General features: G+C 40.2%; 1 protein-coding gene across 3 annotated transcripts in view; it reads right to left on the bottom strand.

Annotated features, from left to right (window-relative positions):
* uba6 (ubiquitin like modifier activating enzyme 6) overlaps window positions 1–16979 on the bottom strand; it is a 46631-nt gene that overhangs the window by 4900 nt on the left and 24752 nt on the right. The window contains exons 1-24 of one of the 3 annotated variants that reach the window (XM_022247231.2): window positions 16832–16935; window positions 16186–16311; window positions 15528–15622; window positions 14803–14831; window positions 14493–14587; window positions 13703–13895; window positions 12953–13075; window positions 11970–12093; window positions 11663–11772; window positions 11130–11263; window positions 9389–9602; window positions 8708–8775; window positions 7911–8067; window positions 7405–7482; window positions 7153–7231; window positions 6418–6523; window positions 5965–6160; window positions 5426–5506; window positions 3950–4078; window positions 3445–3496; window positions 3122–3185; window positions 2039–2180; window positions 1175–1301; window positions 442–635 (exon numbers count right to left, since the gene is read on the bottom strand). In XM_022247231.2, coding sequence (XP_022102923.2) covers window positions 442–635; window positions 1175–1301; window positions 2039–2180; window positions 3122–3185; window positions 3445–3496; window positions 3950–4078; window positions 5426–5506; window positions 5965–6160; window positions 6418–6523; window positions 7153–7231; window positions 7405–7482; window positions 7911–8067; window positions 8708–8775; window positions 9389–9602; window positions 11130–11263; window positions 11663–11772; window positions 11970–12093; window positions 12953–13075; window positions 13703–13895; window positions 14493–14587; window positions 14803–14831; window positions 15528–15622; window positions 16186–16223 — 2628 coding nt within the window. In that variant the 5' untranslated portion in view covers window positions 16224–16311; window positions 16832–16935. Of the gene's footprint in view, window positions 1–441; window positions 636–1174; window positions 1302–2038; window positions 2181–3121; window positions 3186–3444; window positions 3497–3949; window positions 4079–5425; window positions 5507–5964; window positions 6161–6417; window positions 6524–7152; window positions 7232–7404; window positions 7483–7910; window positions 8068–8707; window positions 8776–9388; window positions 9603–11129; window positions 11264–11662; window positions 11773–11969; window positions 12094–12952; window positions 13076–13702; window positions 13896–14492; window positions 14588–14802; window positions 14832–15527; window positions 15623–16185; window positions 16312–16657; window positions 16800–16831; window positions 16936–16979 lie in introns of those variants that run through there. The other 2 variants (XM_022247233.2, XM_022247234.2) reach the window with 2 other exon arrangements.

The raw sequence follows: 16979 nt of genomic DNA, 5'->3' as shown, positions 1-16979 counted from the left end.
AAAGAGTTTCTCTGTGTGGGTGCGGTCATGGACCAGAGTGTTCCTAGATGAACCAGTCTAAAATTGACATACCTGAAGTACTCAGATTTCTCTCGAGGAGAAGCTTCTATTCCAAACTAGAATGAGTGACATTTCCCATGGAACATTTGTAACATTCTGAGTTTATCTAATCCTCCTACGTGGTACTCTTTTGGTTGGCCTGTCCCTTTTGTAGCAGGATACCAGCATCTCTTCTGAATTTCAGGAACACAGGAACTTGGGTTTGGGAAAGTAATTAACAATTTTGGTTATCCTCCTCTAAACACAGACAATAGAGATTTCTCCATAAGAGTGCTGACTTTAATAAAGCCTTCAATTTCCAACAAACAGTACACACCCAGGTTTTTGGCTGGTCCCCTAACTCCCATTTTGCATTATCAATCAAGTACTGTTGTGCTTTACCAGTCCGGCCACAGCAGCCGTTGTCGTGGCGATGGCCGGTACAATTCGGCCAGCGATGCGTTTGGTCTTGAAGCGGTCAGCGGGCTCAATGTGGTACATGGTTGACCGGAGGTTGGACGCTGAGGTGATGAAATCTATGTGACCGTTGGTGTCATCATCTTTCTCAAACTCAGCGGGAATCATCCTACAGTGAGCTAAATTGGTACAGCAGCAAGAAAGTACATGTCAAGGAATGAGATTTTAATGTAAAGTCAATCTGACTCTTGGAACCATCTTTATTAGGTATCAATCCTCCGTAACTTGCCATTTTTTGCAAATCTAAAACCAGTGCCAAATTTGCATGGCTACAAATCTAGCATTGTGGAAGCTCCATCCCTATGTGTAACTACGTACCATAAAAGACCTTCTCAAAATTTACCAACTGGTATGGAATTTAAAATGCCTGCATACAATTCTAAGAAGCTACGAATTTTTAGTACCTGTCAATTTTAGGACTTGCATTAATTTAGCACCTGTACAAATTCAGAACCCCCACAAAAACCTAAGAAAATAACTAAACTTTTCTTGGCAGCCGAGACTGACAAAAATAGATTGCCTATTTCACAACAATTAGAAGTCACCAAACACAGCCAAGGGATCTCAAGAGTGTTTGTTCCATCCTACATTGATGTCTGAAGACTAGAAACAAATTTTTCGGGGGGGGGGGAGTCAGTCCCTCCGTGTAGATACACACTTGTTGTTGCCTTCTTCTTGGCTATCAGTTGTGCCAGTTGTTGTTGGCAGTGTTCTATCTCATCCGCTGTCACGGAGGGCTCCGAATGCTCAGGTTTCGTTGGAGATGTTACCTCCGTCTCAATTACCTACATGAAATGTTTCATATACACATGCATGTTCATGATCTAATTGGCTGATTTCATTGGTCAACAATCCATTGTAACAGAAAAGTTTTTAAAAGCCCAGTTTATCTCACAATTACAAGGTTGAAATTTGCAAAAATAATATAAAAATGGAGTTTGAAAGTTATCTGCACAAGTCAAAATGCCATGCAAATAACTTTATAAATCAATTCATATCAAACAGTGAGTAGCTTTTAAGAAATTTCCTGATTTCGTGAGTTTGAAGTGAGATCAAGTTTTTTGGCTCTAAATTTTGCAGGTAGAGTGGATCATTTGTCCCAGTTTTCCATTTAAGCAAAACAAAATCAAAATCTCACAATGGTTGCTTACATTAATTCGATTATGTTTTAGCTTATGAATACATGTGCACTATGAATGTATTTGAGGAAGGGCATGTAGTTTCTGGGTTATATAATTCTAATCACAAGTCACCATGTTCTATTTGGCATAGAGCTACAAATTAATGTCAAACTAGAATGCAGACCAGCAGGATGTCACAACAAATTGGTTATCTTTGTTATTGCTTCAGATGGTCTACTCTAACTGAAATCATTTCTCGTCACGCTATGTCAACTTTGTCAAAGGGGCTTGTTAATTTTTCATTTAAAGACACATATCTGTGATTTGTAATTACTTTTATATTTCCCTAAAATCCTTTTTTCAACCACTGACCCCCAAATTATTTGACACTGATGACCCACCTTATTGGACAGTTGGAACTGTGGAACTTTCACCCCAGACAGTATCCGCAGTAATGTGTCTGTGCTGAGGTCATGCTGTGATACTGGAATGTCACAGAATGCTGCGGTGAGTCTAGCCGTACTGACGACAAACAGCATGTGTCTAAATCGGTGAAATTAAATGCCACAAACTTGACCCCAGTAGTCTCAGAAGAAAACTGTATTTTAGTCTAAGACAGACAGGCCATGTGTTAAATGTTTAGAGTCTGGTTTTTCTTACATTACAGTCCTTTTTTTGCCTTCAAGGGCCAGTAAACCTATGGCTGGCCATCCGTTAACGAGCAAAAGAGTAAGCATTAAGTATTCTAAAATTATTCTCAGTCAGGTATCTCAACACACCAAATAACAAACACTGTAATTAACCACTTCCTGCCGGGCAACCCGTTTTTGAGTACATAGGCTTTGTATGAAGAGCCTGGGAGCCCAAAACTGGGACAAAAGAGTTCGGCCTTGTAACAAAAGACCGCGCAAATGCCGCACAATATGGGCTCTTTTTCCAAGGCTGCAGGCCTGGCTGAAATATTCAAAAGTCAATGAGGGTAACTGTCAGCTTTAGAGTAGTGCCCAAAGAGTCCTTCGTGTAGATATAAACAGCCATTAAATGACATGATGAATATTTGAAGAATTTTGAAAACGGAAAATCTTGAAAAGGACCCGGCATCTTGTCTTGCTCAAGAAAAATCCACCCGACAGTAAGTGGTTAAATATCAAATGAGTGGGGTGACTGAACATACACATTTTGAGGTGAAATCTGACAACAACTAAGGACGATATTTCTGCAAACTATGGCAGCCCATGTGACTAGTCGGTAATGTGAGAGGGTCACAGAATAAATACACAACTGCACTGTTTTGCTTAAGACAAGAACCAAAGCCAAATTTGATCACTGGCAATCAAACAAACACTGGTGAATTTATCCTAGAATGCAGGATACATATTGTGCATAGATTTTCAGGGAGAGTCGACCCAAGAATTGGCAAACAGTCACTGATCGATGTTGGCCCTGACATTCATGAAAAGAGGGAATGCAAACTGCAAACTTACAGTTCACTTGAAGTGTCAAAGGCAACCGGAGCTGGTGGTCGTTTTGGGGATTGCCAAAATGGCGCTGGAAAGGATACAAGTCAATTGGACCTTTCATCAATAATTGCTATAACCATTCTAGAATCTGTGTTCAGTGGTGAAAAACATCAATCATTTATATGTCAGAGGAGTATTTACTACGGCAACTCCTGTAATGACAAAGCTTATGTAGACATCTGGAGATGCCTGCCATTTTTTTAACAATAAAGATATTTTGTTATAAAATCACTTTATCTTCATTCCATTCATTAAGGAAAACACGAACTACTTGTCCTGTGACTTACTTCCATCGCTCATTTTGTGGTCCAATGGGAAGGCAGACAGTAACTGCTTGGCCTGTGAATAACCAATCAGGAATGAGAAGATCAGGTCAGCTATTTGACTTGCTTGAATGCGGATGCGCAAAAACAGAAAATGGCAAGTGGTAAAGAATGGACCAATGAGAATTCAATTCTTGATCATGAATATGTATGAAATACAGAGGTATTTGACATAGGGTTTGGCGTCTACACTGTACTTGGGAGAGAAATGTGCCATTTGTTTGTTGTTTGTGGATTTCAGTAATGTTTCAAGGAATTTTTATGAAGTTAAGGTACATTGTTAAATATATGTAACGATTCAATTCAAAAAGAATCATTTTCACAGGCTGAAAAAGAGGAATGAGAAATGGGTTTGAAAAAGAAGAAATGGGTTTGAGAGAGGAAAAACAACAAACCAGGTATCATAAAGGAATGCCTCCAACACTCAAATCAAGAAAAATCAAGCCAATTTTGGAATTGAATCTCGTACCTTATGATTGAAATATTTTTCAAATTTGATCCTAGCTATGCCGATGCACTCTGCCCAGCTTGACGGTCTGTTCTTAAGCAACTTGATGACAGCCTCTGAATTCTCAGGTTGCTCCGAATTCTGAAGTTTCTGCAAAGAACAAATCACGAAATGAATTGGACTGTGTGCTGTTCCCTTCAACAATATAACTGATTAAGAATCTGTACCATCAGTGCGATCCAAGAGCTAAAAGATCACAGATTTGCTTGGGTGGGATTCGAACCTGCAACCACTGGTTTTACAGGTGTAGATGTCTTTTGCTCAACCGACAAATGTGTTGAGGTTTGCTTTGCTTATGTGTCTGAAATAACTGAAGTTTACAAGGTTGAGATTACATCCATTCCTGCTGCAGAGAAATGCTCCCATGAGAAAATTAACAGTTGAAGCACAGCTTGAATAATCATTTCAGCTTTCTGGATTTTTTTCAAGTTTCAGGACCTGCAGTCAAATCATGATTGCATCTGTCTATTTCCACGTTCTAATCAATTTCTTAGAGAGCACTTCCAACCGATAGTACTGTGTGAATGTTACTTTAGTGTTCTGCTTCTTTAATCATTACTTTTTCTGGAAGAATAGTGAACAACTTCAACTGTGAACTACGACAAAAGCATACTTCAAAACCAATGCAATGTACTGGAACCACTGTCAGCCCCACAACTGCCTTCATTTCTCTGAACCACTGTCAACCCCACGACTGCCTTCATTTCTCTGAACCACTGTCAGCCCCACGACTGCCTTCATTTCTGTGAACCACTGTCAGCCCCACGACTGCCTTCATTTCTCTGAACCACTGTCAGCCCCACAACTGCCTTCATTTCTGTGAACCACTGTCAGCCCCACAACTGCCTTCATTTCTCAGAACCACTGTCAGCCCCACAACTGCCTTCATTTCTCTGAACCACTGTCAGCCCCACAACTGCCTTCATTTCTCTGAACCACTGTCAACCCCACGACTGCCTTCATTTCTCTGAACCACTGTCAGCCCCACGACTGCCTTCATTTCTCTGAACCACTGTCAACCCCACGACTGCCTTCATTTCTCAGAACCACTGTCAACCCCACGACTGCCTTCATTTCTCAGAACCACTGTCAACCCCACGACTGCCTTCATTTCTCTGAACCACTGTCAGCCCCACAACTGCCTTCATTTTTCTGAAAGAGCTTCCCCAATTACCAATGTAAATCTATGAGGGACACTCACAATTCATTTGATATGGCGTCCTTTTGTGACGTCATTACTACACAGCTCAAATAATATAATACTTGCATTACTTGAGCCAGTTGTATATTCAGAGTAGAACATCACTGGATTCCAAATCAACATACTTGAGGCACACAAGGCTGAACTCACTGCATGGTTTGAGTTTTTGATTTTCAAAACTAGTATCTTTACACACACTTTCTTCTCTCTTGGCAATATCCCTCATTTAACGGTACCTTAACGACCTCCTCTGCTGAACCGTTGGTAGTCCAATATTTGTTGAACATTGTTGGTTTCTGGGTGAAGGAACTCTCAAACTGGAAAAAAAGGGAAAATATTCAGCTTATTCAATTCCAATGCTTTTTCACAAGATGTTCAGAGCATAAAGGTAAACTAAAAGTAGGGCAAGGACAAAATATTAACATGGTGCCAAGGATCAAAGGTCATCGATTTAAAGAGGACACTTCTTTTATAACTAGTCAGTTGTGTGGATTGCAAAAGTAAGAAGACACTTTGGTTCTTAGTCCCATGAGGCTTAAACATTAAGTCCAAGTAGAAAGTACATACAGGTTTCATTTGAATGTGCACAAAACATAGGGTCTTTGTATACATACTTTGTATGTATGAGCATAACAACAACGGCATCAAGGTCAAGGCCCAGCCGGTCTCTCTGTCACCAATGAGGGAGCACTTGTGCACAATGTGCACTGTGTATTCTGTCATAGGAGAATTAACCTCATAGGTCATAGGCCAGAGGTTAAGGGTCAACACTCACCTTATCCCTAGCCCATTGTATAGTGTGTTCCACTGTGGACGGGAAAGACTTGAGGGTGCAGTATGGTACCGATTCATCTGGTGGGTCTCGTTGGCTGCCGTATGTCTCAGTCATGTGAGGCACAATGACCTGTACATGACCTTTGGCCCCCATGGTGCCTGATTCCATGAGTGGTCTCTCATTGGTTACACAACGGCTGTTCTCAGAAACAGTCAACAACATTTAAATTAATACAAGTCCGTTTACATGAACTCAGTCGTATTTTGTTCACTAAGTTTCTGGTTTATCAACTGAGACAATGTTTTGTTCAAAAGGAACGAAGTGTTTGAGTCCGTATGTACTGTGGGGCCAATTTATCATCCTGGATAATGCGGGGCAGGTATGGTTCAGAGCCCTGCTCAAGGACAATGTCTAGAAACAAAATGTGACCCAACTCTGAGACTTTAGACAAACCTGTCCATGTATTGCCTGGCAGCCACATTGTCCAATGCATTGACGACAACGTCCATCGCCTTAAAGAACTCATCGTTGAAAACGGTCATCTCAGTCTCTGGACAAACTGGGAGAGAGAAGAGACAAAGAATTTTAGCAGCGTAGTTTGTTTAGAAATCTCTGTGAGTGCACGGCACTGAGAATCACACAAGAAGTCAAGATATTGTCGTCACTGGATTAAAGTAGCAAAAGGGGGGTTTTAAATATTTGTTTTTGATTGAAATGTTTGTTATCAAATCAAACTTTGCCCTACTTATCTGCAAGATCTATGATTAATGCACCGTCAGCACTAGAACACAGGATTAAGTATTCAAAAATGAAGTAAAAATATTAACAAAAAGCAGCAAGGTTGAAACAAAATAGTTTTTCTTTCCTTACAACAGCTAGGTTGGTAGAGATTAGAAAACAATGTGTTATTTACAAGTTACATACGTATATGAGAGAGAGCACTGTGTCATCTGCCAAAGACATTGTATGAGATTATCACATTATGTCTCGGCCAAGCCTTTCTCTCTGTCATCAGCGAGGGCAGTACATGTGCATGTGCACAGAACTTTTGATAGAGTCGAGTTGCCAGATACATTAGTCTGGTGCCCTGACAAGCACAGAGCTCATGACAGCAGAGATGAGTCATGTCACAATACTGTCGCAATGACCTACTAATCCAACGGCAATGGCAGGTTTCCAGTCTTATACCTTTGTGCTGGTGAGCGTGTATCTTAACGTCGGGGTTGATGTCCTGAGTTGAAGCAGCTGCTGTTGTGGACTTGGGTTTCTGAGCATGACCAAAACAAAATCAACCTCAGATCAATCTCTACAATTCAAAATAATCTGTTTTGTTTCATTTTAGCTCAGTTTTGAGCAGTTTCAGGAAAACTATTTGTTGAGTCAACTGCAATGAAGTTTTCCAAGAAATTTAATGGATACAGTAACATTTTGAACACACACCTGTATGTGATGAGGTCTGAAAAGAAATTGTCGATTCAAATTGGACTTCTCTATGATGTCATTATCGGTGATTGTAATCTGGAAAAAATATCAAAACATAAACTGAATTCAGATCCGTCCAAATGAAACATGAATGAACTATGAGCCCTGAGTTGGACCACAGGAGGGCGGAATTTTCCTAGCAATGCAGGCTCCTTTGGTGGGAACTGCACTTTGCCGGTTCAGTCACGTCACAGTCATGTCACTACCAACAAAATTACCATGGATGAGGGGTGCTTCTGCATGGGGCAGATTACAAGATAATGCTAAACTATGCAAACTATAGTGATATATGAAATCCCAGGAGTGAACCCAGCTCGAAGGATACCAGGGCACCACTGTTCCTGATCCTTTACCACTGTTAAGAGTTAATTGGAATTGCTCAGTTGCAAGTCGCACTTGAGGGTGTCTTCTCATTTCTGTCAAATACTATTTATTACTTGTAATAAACCCTCATTTATATTCACCTTGCTCTTGTCAGCTGTAGCGATCCCTAACAATGCATAGTTCTTCAGCATCTCACAGCCTATGGCACCACAACCAACCATGAACAACTTGAGAGAATGGAACTTCTGAAGGAGGTCCTCGCCAATACAGATCCGCAAGGCATCATATCGATCGTTCCTAGTGAATGAACCAACAATTACTTCGAAAATGCTTCCGGGTCCCCTAAATATGTTTTGAAGCACCGTTAATTTTTTTTTAATGAACAATTTTACAAAGGGGGAAAGGTCGGTCATGAATACCAATTAATAAATAGTTAAAATCCAGTAAGCAATTTATTAGAATGCTTTTAAAAAGATAAGTTTGAGAGATAAATTGACTCCCATTTACATTTTGTTCACTTGCCAAAGTTGATATTTCAAATTGAGCAAAATCAATTTCAAAGCAGAAATCTGCCACACACACCAAAAACTCTGCTTAGCAAGGATTACCTGCTAAAATGCCATGTGATGTACACTGCCAGAAACTGGTTCTCCGCTGAGGTTTGCTAAGCAGATACATTGGGTTGTCATTATTTTCTGCTAATTAACAGCAGCACAAAGAAACTGGTTCCCTCAACCTTCCTTTGACTTGAAGTTGTTTACCAAAGCATATAGTTGAGATCTCTTAAAACCATCACAAGACCAAAGTAAAAACCTGCCAAAATTCAAGTCACAAGTCAAATGAACTGCAACATTGTTCAGCAATTGTGACTAGTTTTGTGATGACAAGACAGCTATTTACAAGAAAAGGTTAGCTCACTTCAATCATCCCTACTGACCTAGGCTGGAATGTGCTGGCTGGGCTCTGGCTGATGTCTCTCAAAACCTCCCTGGCATCTAGATGCAACTACCAATAAGAAGCAGACACAAAAGCAACCACAATTGACTCTCCCTGAGATATGACCTACAGAGTGTAATGCTTTGTGTTTGTCTTCAACTTGGCTTCAGACCCCTTTAGTAACTCAAGCTCAATGCTGCTCCTTTTTCTGTTCCTGAATTGGAAAACTTATCCTGCTTTTTAAATATTAAACACGTGTTTATAGTAATTCTTTTTGCTCCCACTAGATATAGTAGAAATACTCAAAATTGTTTGCGAAGCTCAACAAAGACGTTAAAGATGAAGCCATTTTTTTTTAAAAGGCCACAGAAAGATATGAATAGATAATCCACATAGATGTAGGTAGTGTGTTCTGTCTTGACAGTCTGAAGACTGCATGGTAAGACTTTCACATTTTTGATAGAGGTGAGCTTGCTGATTAAGTGTATTACGATTGAGCCAAAACTCCTCTTAGCAAATGAGATCTTTAATTGAATGAGATCTTTTAAGACTTAACCATTGGTTGATAGGGGTGAACTTCCAGTAAGTGCTTTCAGGACCTCCTGGGCTATGATCCCACCCACTGTGGCAGTCAGAGAATTAAAGCACCCCTCGGCAGCAAATGAGATTGTCCTGGACTTACCCATTGGTTGATAGGGGTGAACTTCCCAGTGAGTGCTTTCAGGACCTCCTGGGCTATGATCCCACCCATTGTGGCAGTCAGTGGAGCAAAACACCCCTCAGCAGTAAGTGAGATCCTCCGAAGACTCTCCTCATCTAGTGGATTGAGGGGGTTATCTAGTTTATCATTCAGCTGCTTGGCAATTTCAATGAGAATGTTGCTGTCCTCTATCGACCTGGATGGGGGGAAAAAATATTTTGAATTTCAACCACACAGCCTGCCAAATTAAAAAAAATCGACATTAGGCAAAAGATGCCTTCATCTCTGATAAGCAAGTGCATCGATTTTAAGCATGAGAGTCAATTTTTTTTCTGTGAGAGCTGCAACAGCGCCCTCTCTTGCCGCACTGCCTCAACAGTTTTGCAGGTAGCTCTATCTCTTACTCAGGGCGATAGATCCCAACAAAATCGATGTTGAAAAACGATAGCAGACTATGGATACAAAGTTGTTTGTTGTTAGCTTATAATCATAATAAAGCTGGTCTAGTCCCACGACTCAGTAATGTGTGTCTGCAATTGTCTGTACAATACAACCCTGGATAAGGAAGGAAAACAAAGGCGCATCGCCACATCAATTCTGGAAGATCAGTCTGACTAGAGACAAACCATTTTTGGGGGGCCTTATTAACATTTGCACAGCAAAATGATTTGGCTGTAGCCAGTTTAGACTGACTGTAACCTGTTCAAACCAGTTCTGAAACATACTCAGCTACAAGGTGCCCCTTAAACACTTCTCGTTCGCTTCAGCAACAAAAACGGATACTGAAACTTTTATTCCATTTCTATTTGTGTTTAGGGTCAAATTAAGGGTTCTTGAAAAGTGAACAGTCACTGTAGCTTCAAAAGGAAGCTGCAATCAATTTGTTTCAACACAAACCTTCAACATGCACCTTTGTATCTCAGTTAACCCTATGTCCAACTTTTGTTTCACTATTTCAAAGGGTATTTTAATGCCCCTTTGGTTTTAATGCTGATGAGTATTTTCATATTCATGAGCAACTGTGATGTCATTCCAGGAAGAAGCGTCAATGTTACATTGTTTTGTACACAAAGAAAGGCCTGCATTTTGTGGATTTGATGGACTCAGTTTTTTCTTTTTCTGCTGATTTATTGTTGTTCATGTGCAAAGCAATAAGCACGCATCAATCCGTTTCCCAGAAATGTTTCCAGTAAGTAAATTCTGGGTTTATAATTTGAACAGAAGTGCCTATGTACTAAACTGTGGCTTCCTAGATGACTTCAGAGCAACAACGCCCTCAGTTATTTAGGAAAGCATGGACAAGTTTTAACTGTTTACAAAAGTGCAGTTTTCAATGCATTTAACAAAATAGGAATGTAGAACAGTTTTCATACATTGAAGAATACGAAGTTAGAGAAAAATTGTGTCTAGGAAAATTCATTTGCAGCTACACTTTAAAGAAATGAAGACGCCTTCAGAAAAAACAGACCCTAATGTTCTACAATTTTAGTTAAAAAGATGAAAGGAATTCCAACAATAAAATTCCAAGAAAACCAACTGAACCAAACAGGTACTACTACATAACCTACATGTCAGTTTGGGTGGGATTCGAACCTTGATCGCTGAGAAGGTTGGCAAGGAAAGTGTCCCTGCATCAACCTGATTCCAATCCCTTGAACACCATTAACCCATCCAGTTTAATCCAGTTTCAAACTGCTTTTGACCAGTTTGGACTGGTACTGACCTGACTCCTGGAAGTCTACCGTGATCTTCCCTGAACTGCTGCAGTGAGCAGATGGCAACATGAGAGAAGACAGGGTCTTTTAGGAAATCTACAAATGATGTTGATGGTGAGACGAGCTGCTTTGCTAAACTCTCCTGTAATAATTAATGCAAGAAAAAAAACCAATAAGTCTGGTCTAAAACAATCTGAAAATCAGAGGGGCTAGAGGGATTGATGAGATGTAAATTAAACAAGTAAAAACATCTTGCACTCCATTGGACTCCATAAAAAGGACTGTCTGTTATTCAAGAGGTGTGCTGCAAACAAAGTTTTGCCATTTAAGACTAAGGCCTACTTGACCACTCCGTTTCATCCTGAAGATGAACTAAGCTTACTGTTCAAAATACAGAATAAACTTTCTCTTCTCAAAACCATGCAAGCTCAAACAATTTGTCATCATAAAGAAAATGAACAGGAATTTGTACAACCAACTCACAGGTTTTGATACTTCTAAGTACATAATCCCAAAGGCCAAACTTTCCAACTTGACTTACAAATGTCACTGTCTTTGGAACTTTGACTTGTACAGCAATCCCTCCATTTTTATATGGCCGGTACTCATCACCACTGGTGTCACATATACTGTACGCATATGGTGATAAAACTAGGAGGAAAAATAATCAAACGTTTTGAAGCATTCAGTAGAAGTTATCTTAATTCCAAAGTGCAACAAGCATTACATTTTTTTAACTAGTGTGAAAAATTGATGGCCCATGTTTTTTGGCATAGGGAAAAAAATTATATCTTCTAAATCCTACACGATCAGACATATTCTCATTCTGACTTCCTAAACTTTTTTACCTTTTACTTGTTGTGTTACTCCATTGAGAATGGTCATTCCTTCAATTTCTTTAAACATGACATAGTCTCCTGACTCAAAGCCATGCATTCGATTGTCAGCACTGGTAACCACTCCTGGATTTTCCTAAAAAAAGTCATCCAACACGCAAAGCCCTGTTAAAGATGTCACATTTTTTTTAAACGTATACAGAGTGCACATTTTTTTATTTCAAACTTGGGCAAATTGCTTGCAATTTTTAAAAAAAGAGACTTGGTTATAACAGATCTGAGTACGCTCTCATGGATTTCCTATCAAAGACACTGAAAATACCTCAAATTGCCAACAAAGGAAGGCCAGTTAACCCCTTGATGACGGGAATTCTTCCCGAAAGCCGACTCCAAGAATTCCAGCCTGGCTTGGCCACGAAAGCCACCTGCCAAACTACAAATTCTCGGTTTGTGGCCCAGCGTGCTCTGCACGCTTTGAATTACACGGTGAAAAGGCTGATTGTTCGGTGGCATGCAGCTCTACTCACCCTTCCACATTCCTGTTGCCTCTTTTCAAAGTGGGGACTATTGTGAAGCTGGTGATTATGATGCAAATTCGGTCTTTTCATTTCTGGGCAATGCACAAAGACCAATTACCATATATACAAGAGCCAGGGTCTGCCTTCTTTCACCGTGTTCGCTCGAGCGTGGGCCAAGAATAATAGCTGAAAAGCGGGCAGAGGATCTCAATTTTTACGGCGGCTATAGCCACTTCCCGGTGCGAAGGGGTTAACTCTACTTCACAGAACGAGCCAGAAAAACAAGTCCAATAAAAAACACAAGGGGGTACAGTTTGGAAAAGCTCTGCTTTCTCATTGTGAACAAAAAATCATTTCTAAAATGACAACTTCTGCCTTCTCTGTTTTTTAATCCAAGGACTACTCATGCAACTCTAATCAAAGCCACTTGTAAGCATCAATCTCTATTCTCTTTTTACACGATAAAATACAACTTGCCTTTGTGATAGTTGCAATGAATGACTCCTTAGACTCCTCTCCAGTAGGATCCATGATGGTGAATTCAGGGCCAAAGTCGCAGAAGGCGTAGCTATAGAGGCCGATGACATCACCAGCAATGAACTGCCAAATCAAAAGACACAAATGAAAATCCACAGGTCAAGAGTAAACAGCCTAGTTAGAACCATAGAGAAATAGGCAGAGACTTAATTGTGATTTGCTAAAGATTGCAGAGAGGTAGTAGTAGCAAACAGTCCAATACTGGCTCAAAATATGTCTAAAATTTTGAGTAAGAGAATTGTCGATGCATTGTTTGCTCAAGACTTTTATGGTTTGATCTTTCATTGATATTCTTACAAATAGGCACTGCTTTCCTTAGCTACCAGTAGGCTGATTACAGTACAGGGAGGTAGGACTTATACAATTTTGGAAGCTTTTGGAGTATGGCTTATCTCAGCTGCATGCATGAAGTGATGTCTCCAATCAATCTTGGTAATGTAGCTTGCTTATGGACAGAGGCAAAATGAGCACAGCCGTAACAAAATGCTGTACACACTTGCTAAGTGGGGAGCGCAAAATGTCCTACTTGGTTTTAGTGGATAATTGCTCCTACATTTCCCATTAAACATAAGAGTTCCTCCTTTGGAATCAGGCAGTCCAAATGAGGACGACAACATCCCAGAAAGGCAAAAGACACCTTTCTTTTTTTGTGAAAGGTCATCCTTTTTTCCATGACAGGTATGATGCTACCTTGATGGGAGGTTGCTGCTGGCGACAGAACTCATCCACTTTGATTAGCAGACTTTGAGGTGCTTCTGTAAGGACAACACACTGATACTGACGTAGGATGCTGAGGTCGGACTCCAAGGTGAGACTCGCTGAGGACGACGAAATGGAGACATGAGGGTTGAGTTCAGCTAGACGTGCCTGGCAGGCCTCAGCCCTTTATGCAAAGAATTAGGCACAAACTGAAATGTGGCACTTGATTCTTGATGGTGTGGACTTTGTAAAGAAAATGCATGGTATTATGATTGTTGGCAATGAAATCCAGTGAGGCAGACACGCTACAAGCCAAAAGGGTGCCAGTCAAACTAAAGTACGCTGTAAGTGCAAAACGCAAAAGTCTAATCTGAAAGGCACAAACCCTTAAGTCTGTGTAAGGATGCGGGAATGCCCCAGTATCTACCTAATGTCTGACCAGCATTGGCCAAACATCTCTCTGTGATCGTTGACCCTGGTGCACAGAACCACAGGCTTCAACGACAACCACTAAAGACAACTGGTAGTCAATTTAAGAGAGGCACATTTCCTGTGCACACTGGTTTGTGTACACAAACAGTGCAGAAAGAACATATGACTAGTTTTCAGTGGAATATGCACGAACAAGAAACATTTCCACTTCGAAAGAATGTACTCAAATGTGCCTCAAACTGCAAGATACAAATGGCACAAAATGTCCATATCAACATGTTTGAAATTTAAATCTTAAATCTGAACCACCAGGTACAAGTAGTTCTATTGCCCACAGCATGTCATGTACCTGTTTCGTTTGGCAGTGACATCCTCTTCCCTGAGAAAGAACTGTGTTCCAAGGTCCTTGAAAGCTGCTGTCTTGGTGTCATGCAGCACCAGCGACTACAAAAAAATCAAAACACTAACACCTGAGACAAGTTTAGATATCAAGATCATTAAAAACTCTAAGCAATCATATCTTTTGCTTAGTCTGAATAAATAGATCATTGGTGATCTTCAAGTTCGAATTTAATCTTTATATTAAATCCAAAGTGTTTTGAAGAATGAAAAGGGACAAATTTTTGTGGGCAAACAACTCTAGCATTTCTTTGACTTACCCTGACACCTGCCAAGGCCACATTTTTAGCTGAAACACAACAGAACCCATCACAAAAATATCATTAGTTGTATTAAGTGCACTCAATTTCAAGACGCTTACATGTAGCTGTGACAAAGTTCATTTCAGATCTCAGTTATAAAGTGCCATGCTATTCAATGGTTTCCATTATTTTATATTACAAAACCATTCATCAGAATTTACTAGTTCAGCTCAGTCAGAAAATGTATTTCCAAATGGAGGGATGTTACAAGCACTTTAGTACGTACAGTCGAGAGATGCACCATTATTGCGATATCTTATTATGTACATAAAGCCTAAATCTACAATCATTTGCAAAAGATTACGACCACCTGGAATTTGATTGGTATTTCTGTCACATGGCCTGCATTACACTGTCTCACTGAATGATTACTGAACATGATTTTACAGTGGTGCATAACATCAGTGTGGCGCTATATACCCATTTGAATGAAATTTTTTGCAAAGGCAGGTCTTGTACGACATTTTGTTTGCAAGGCAGCATGGGTAAAAAAAGCCAGTCTAAGCAATCAGAAATAAAGGAGGGCACACTGAATATTAGACTGTTAACATTTCAAATCATGGAATGTAGTCAAAGAGCTGAACCAAGATACTAAGGTTTCACACTGGTTCCACCTTTCTCAATCCTACAAGATCCTACAAAACCTCCTAGTAGATTCTGTAGGATCTGGGAGGGTAACCTACCAATTTCAACTCCTAGGCCTCCAAGTCCACTCAGGAAAACACTGGAGTGGGCCATTGCCTTCATAGCTGTGTCACCAAGGACATATCGCTGGCGACTGTGAAACAGAAAGGATGTCATGAAAGTCACTGTTACACCCAACTATGGCCTCAGCCCCAACTGTACTATAGGGCCAGTGCCAACTACAGTTGGACCAATCCAACTAAAGTTGAGACCGGCTCAAGTATAGTTCGGACCATGGCCATGGTTGGGGTTGTAACATCACCACCAACGACATTGCTCATGAAAAATATAAATGGCTAACAAAAACATTTGAGCACATCTCTCAACACTTCCATTCTGGTAAATGTGTAAGTTTCTTCCTTTATAATTAACCTCTTTGTAGGAAGTACATTTTTGGCTTCGTTCCATCTTCATTCATGGATGTTCTCATGATGGGCATGATGGAAGAAGGGTCTCTGCATACTATCCCACTCCCAGCAAAGACAACACTTTTAATCGCGTTAATTCCCAGTGACAAATGCAGCTAGGCCTATCTCCCCGTTCTCCAGGAGAATGAAAGAGACCTAGACCTACCATCACCTAGAAATAAAAAAAGACTGATGCAGTGAAGGAGGTGAACAATCGTAAAAGGTGGTCATCTTGGGACATCATCTTTACCTGTACAGAGAATCATCTATTTCCTCTTCTGTTGCCATGGTGATGATGGGTGTGGTACTAGGGCCCTAGCCCCTTACTTATCAAGACGGATGCCACGGGAGTTGATTTCACTGTCAATTTAATGCTCTGAAACAAAAGTTGGAAATGGCATTGTCAGCATATGATGGGTTATTCTCATAGTCAACATGACATAACTGAGTCTTTATTCTCTCTGATTGGTCAGTTAGTAGCTATTCCAAATGTCATGCTCGGAACTCAAAAGGGGCATAGCCCAGTTGTAGTAAATCTGAATTACTGACTAAACTCTATTCTTAACCTTGCTTTAGGCTTTACCATGTTTACATCAATCAAATAGGGCCTTTGTCAGAAATGTTCATTATTTATGCTCTATGAATATCTCCCACATTGTACCAAAAAGGTTTCAGTTTCAGGTCGTTTTATCATGTTGCAGCCAAAAAAATGGAAAACATACAAATCCTGCGAATCCAAGTGCAATAAATGGTACAACATCCGACCGCGAGAATGTCACAATGTGTATCACTATCACTTCAGACACTTCAACTCATTCTTCACATTTAAGTACTTGTTTTGATTTTGCTCAATGTCATGGACAGAAAATCTTAAATGTAATACATCATACACTCACATTTTCGTAGATACTCTTTGCTTATAAAACCACAGCACAGGATACGGCGAATATCACGTACATGTACAACATGAGCTTGTGGTCTGATACACTTCAAACGCATTTAAGAAAACTGGCAAAGTAATTCTAGGAACTAGACGAAGAACCC

This window comes from Acanthaster planci, linkage group LG05 (genome assembly GCF_054643075.1).
Source record: "Acanthaster planci isolate LZ-2023a linkage group LG05, COTS_SCS, whole genome shotgun sequence".
Classification (NCBI taxonomy): domain Eukaryota; kingdom Metazoa; phylum Echinodermata; class Asteroidea; order Valvatida; family Acanthasteridae; genus Acanthaster; species Acanthaster planci.
This window is presented reverse-complemented; position numbering and strand designations above follow the sequence as displayed.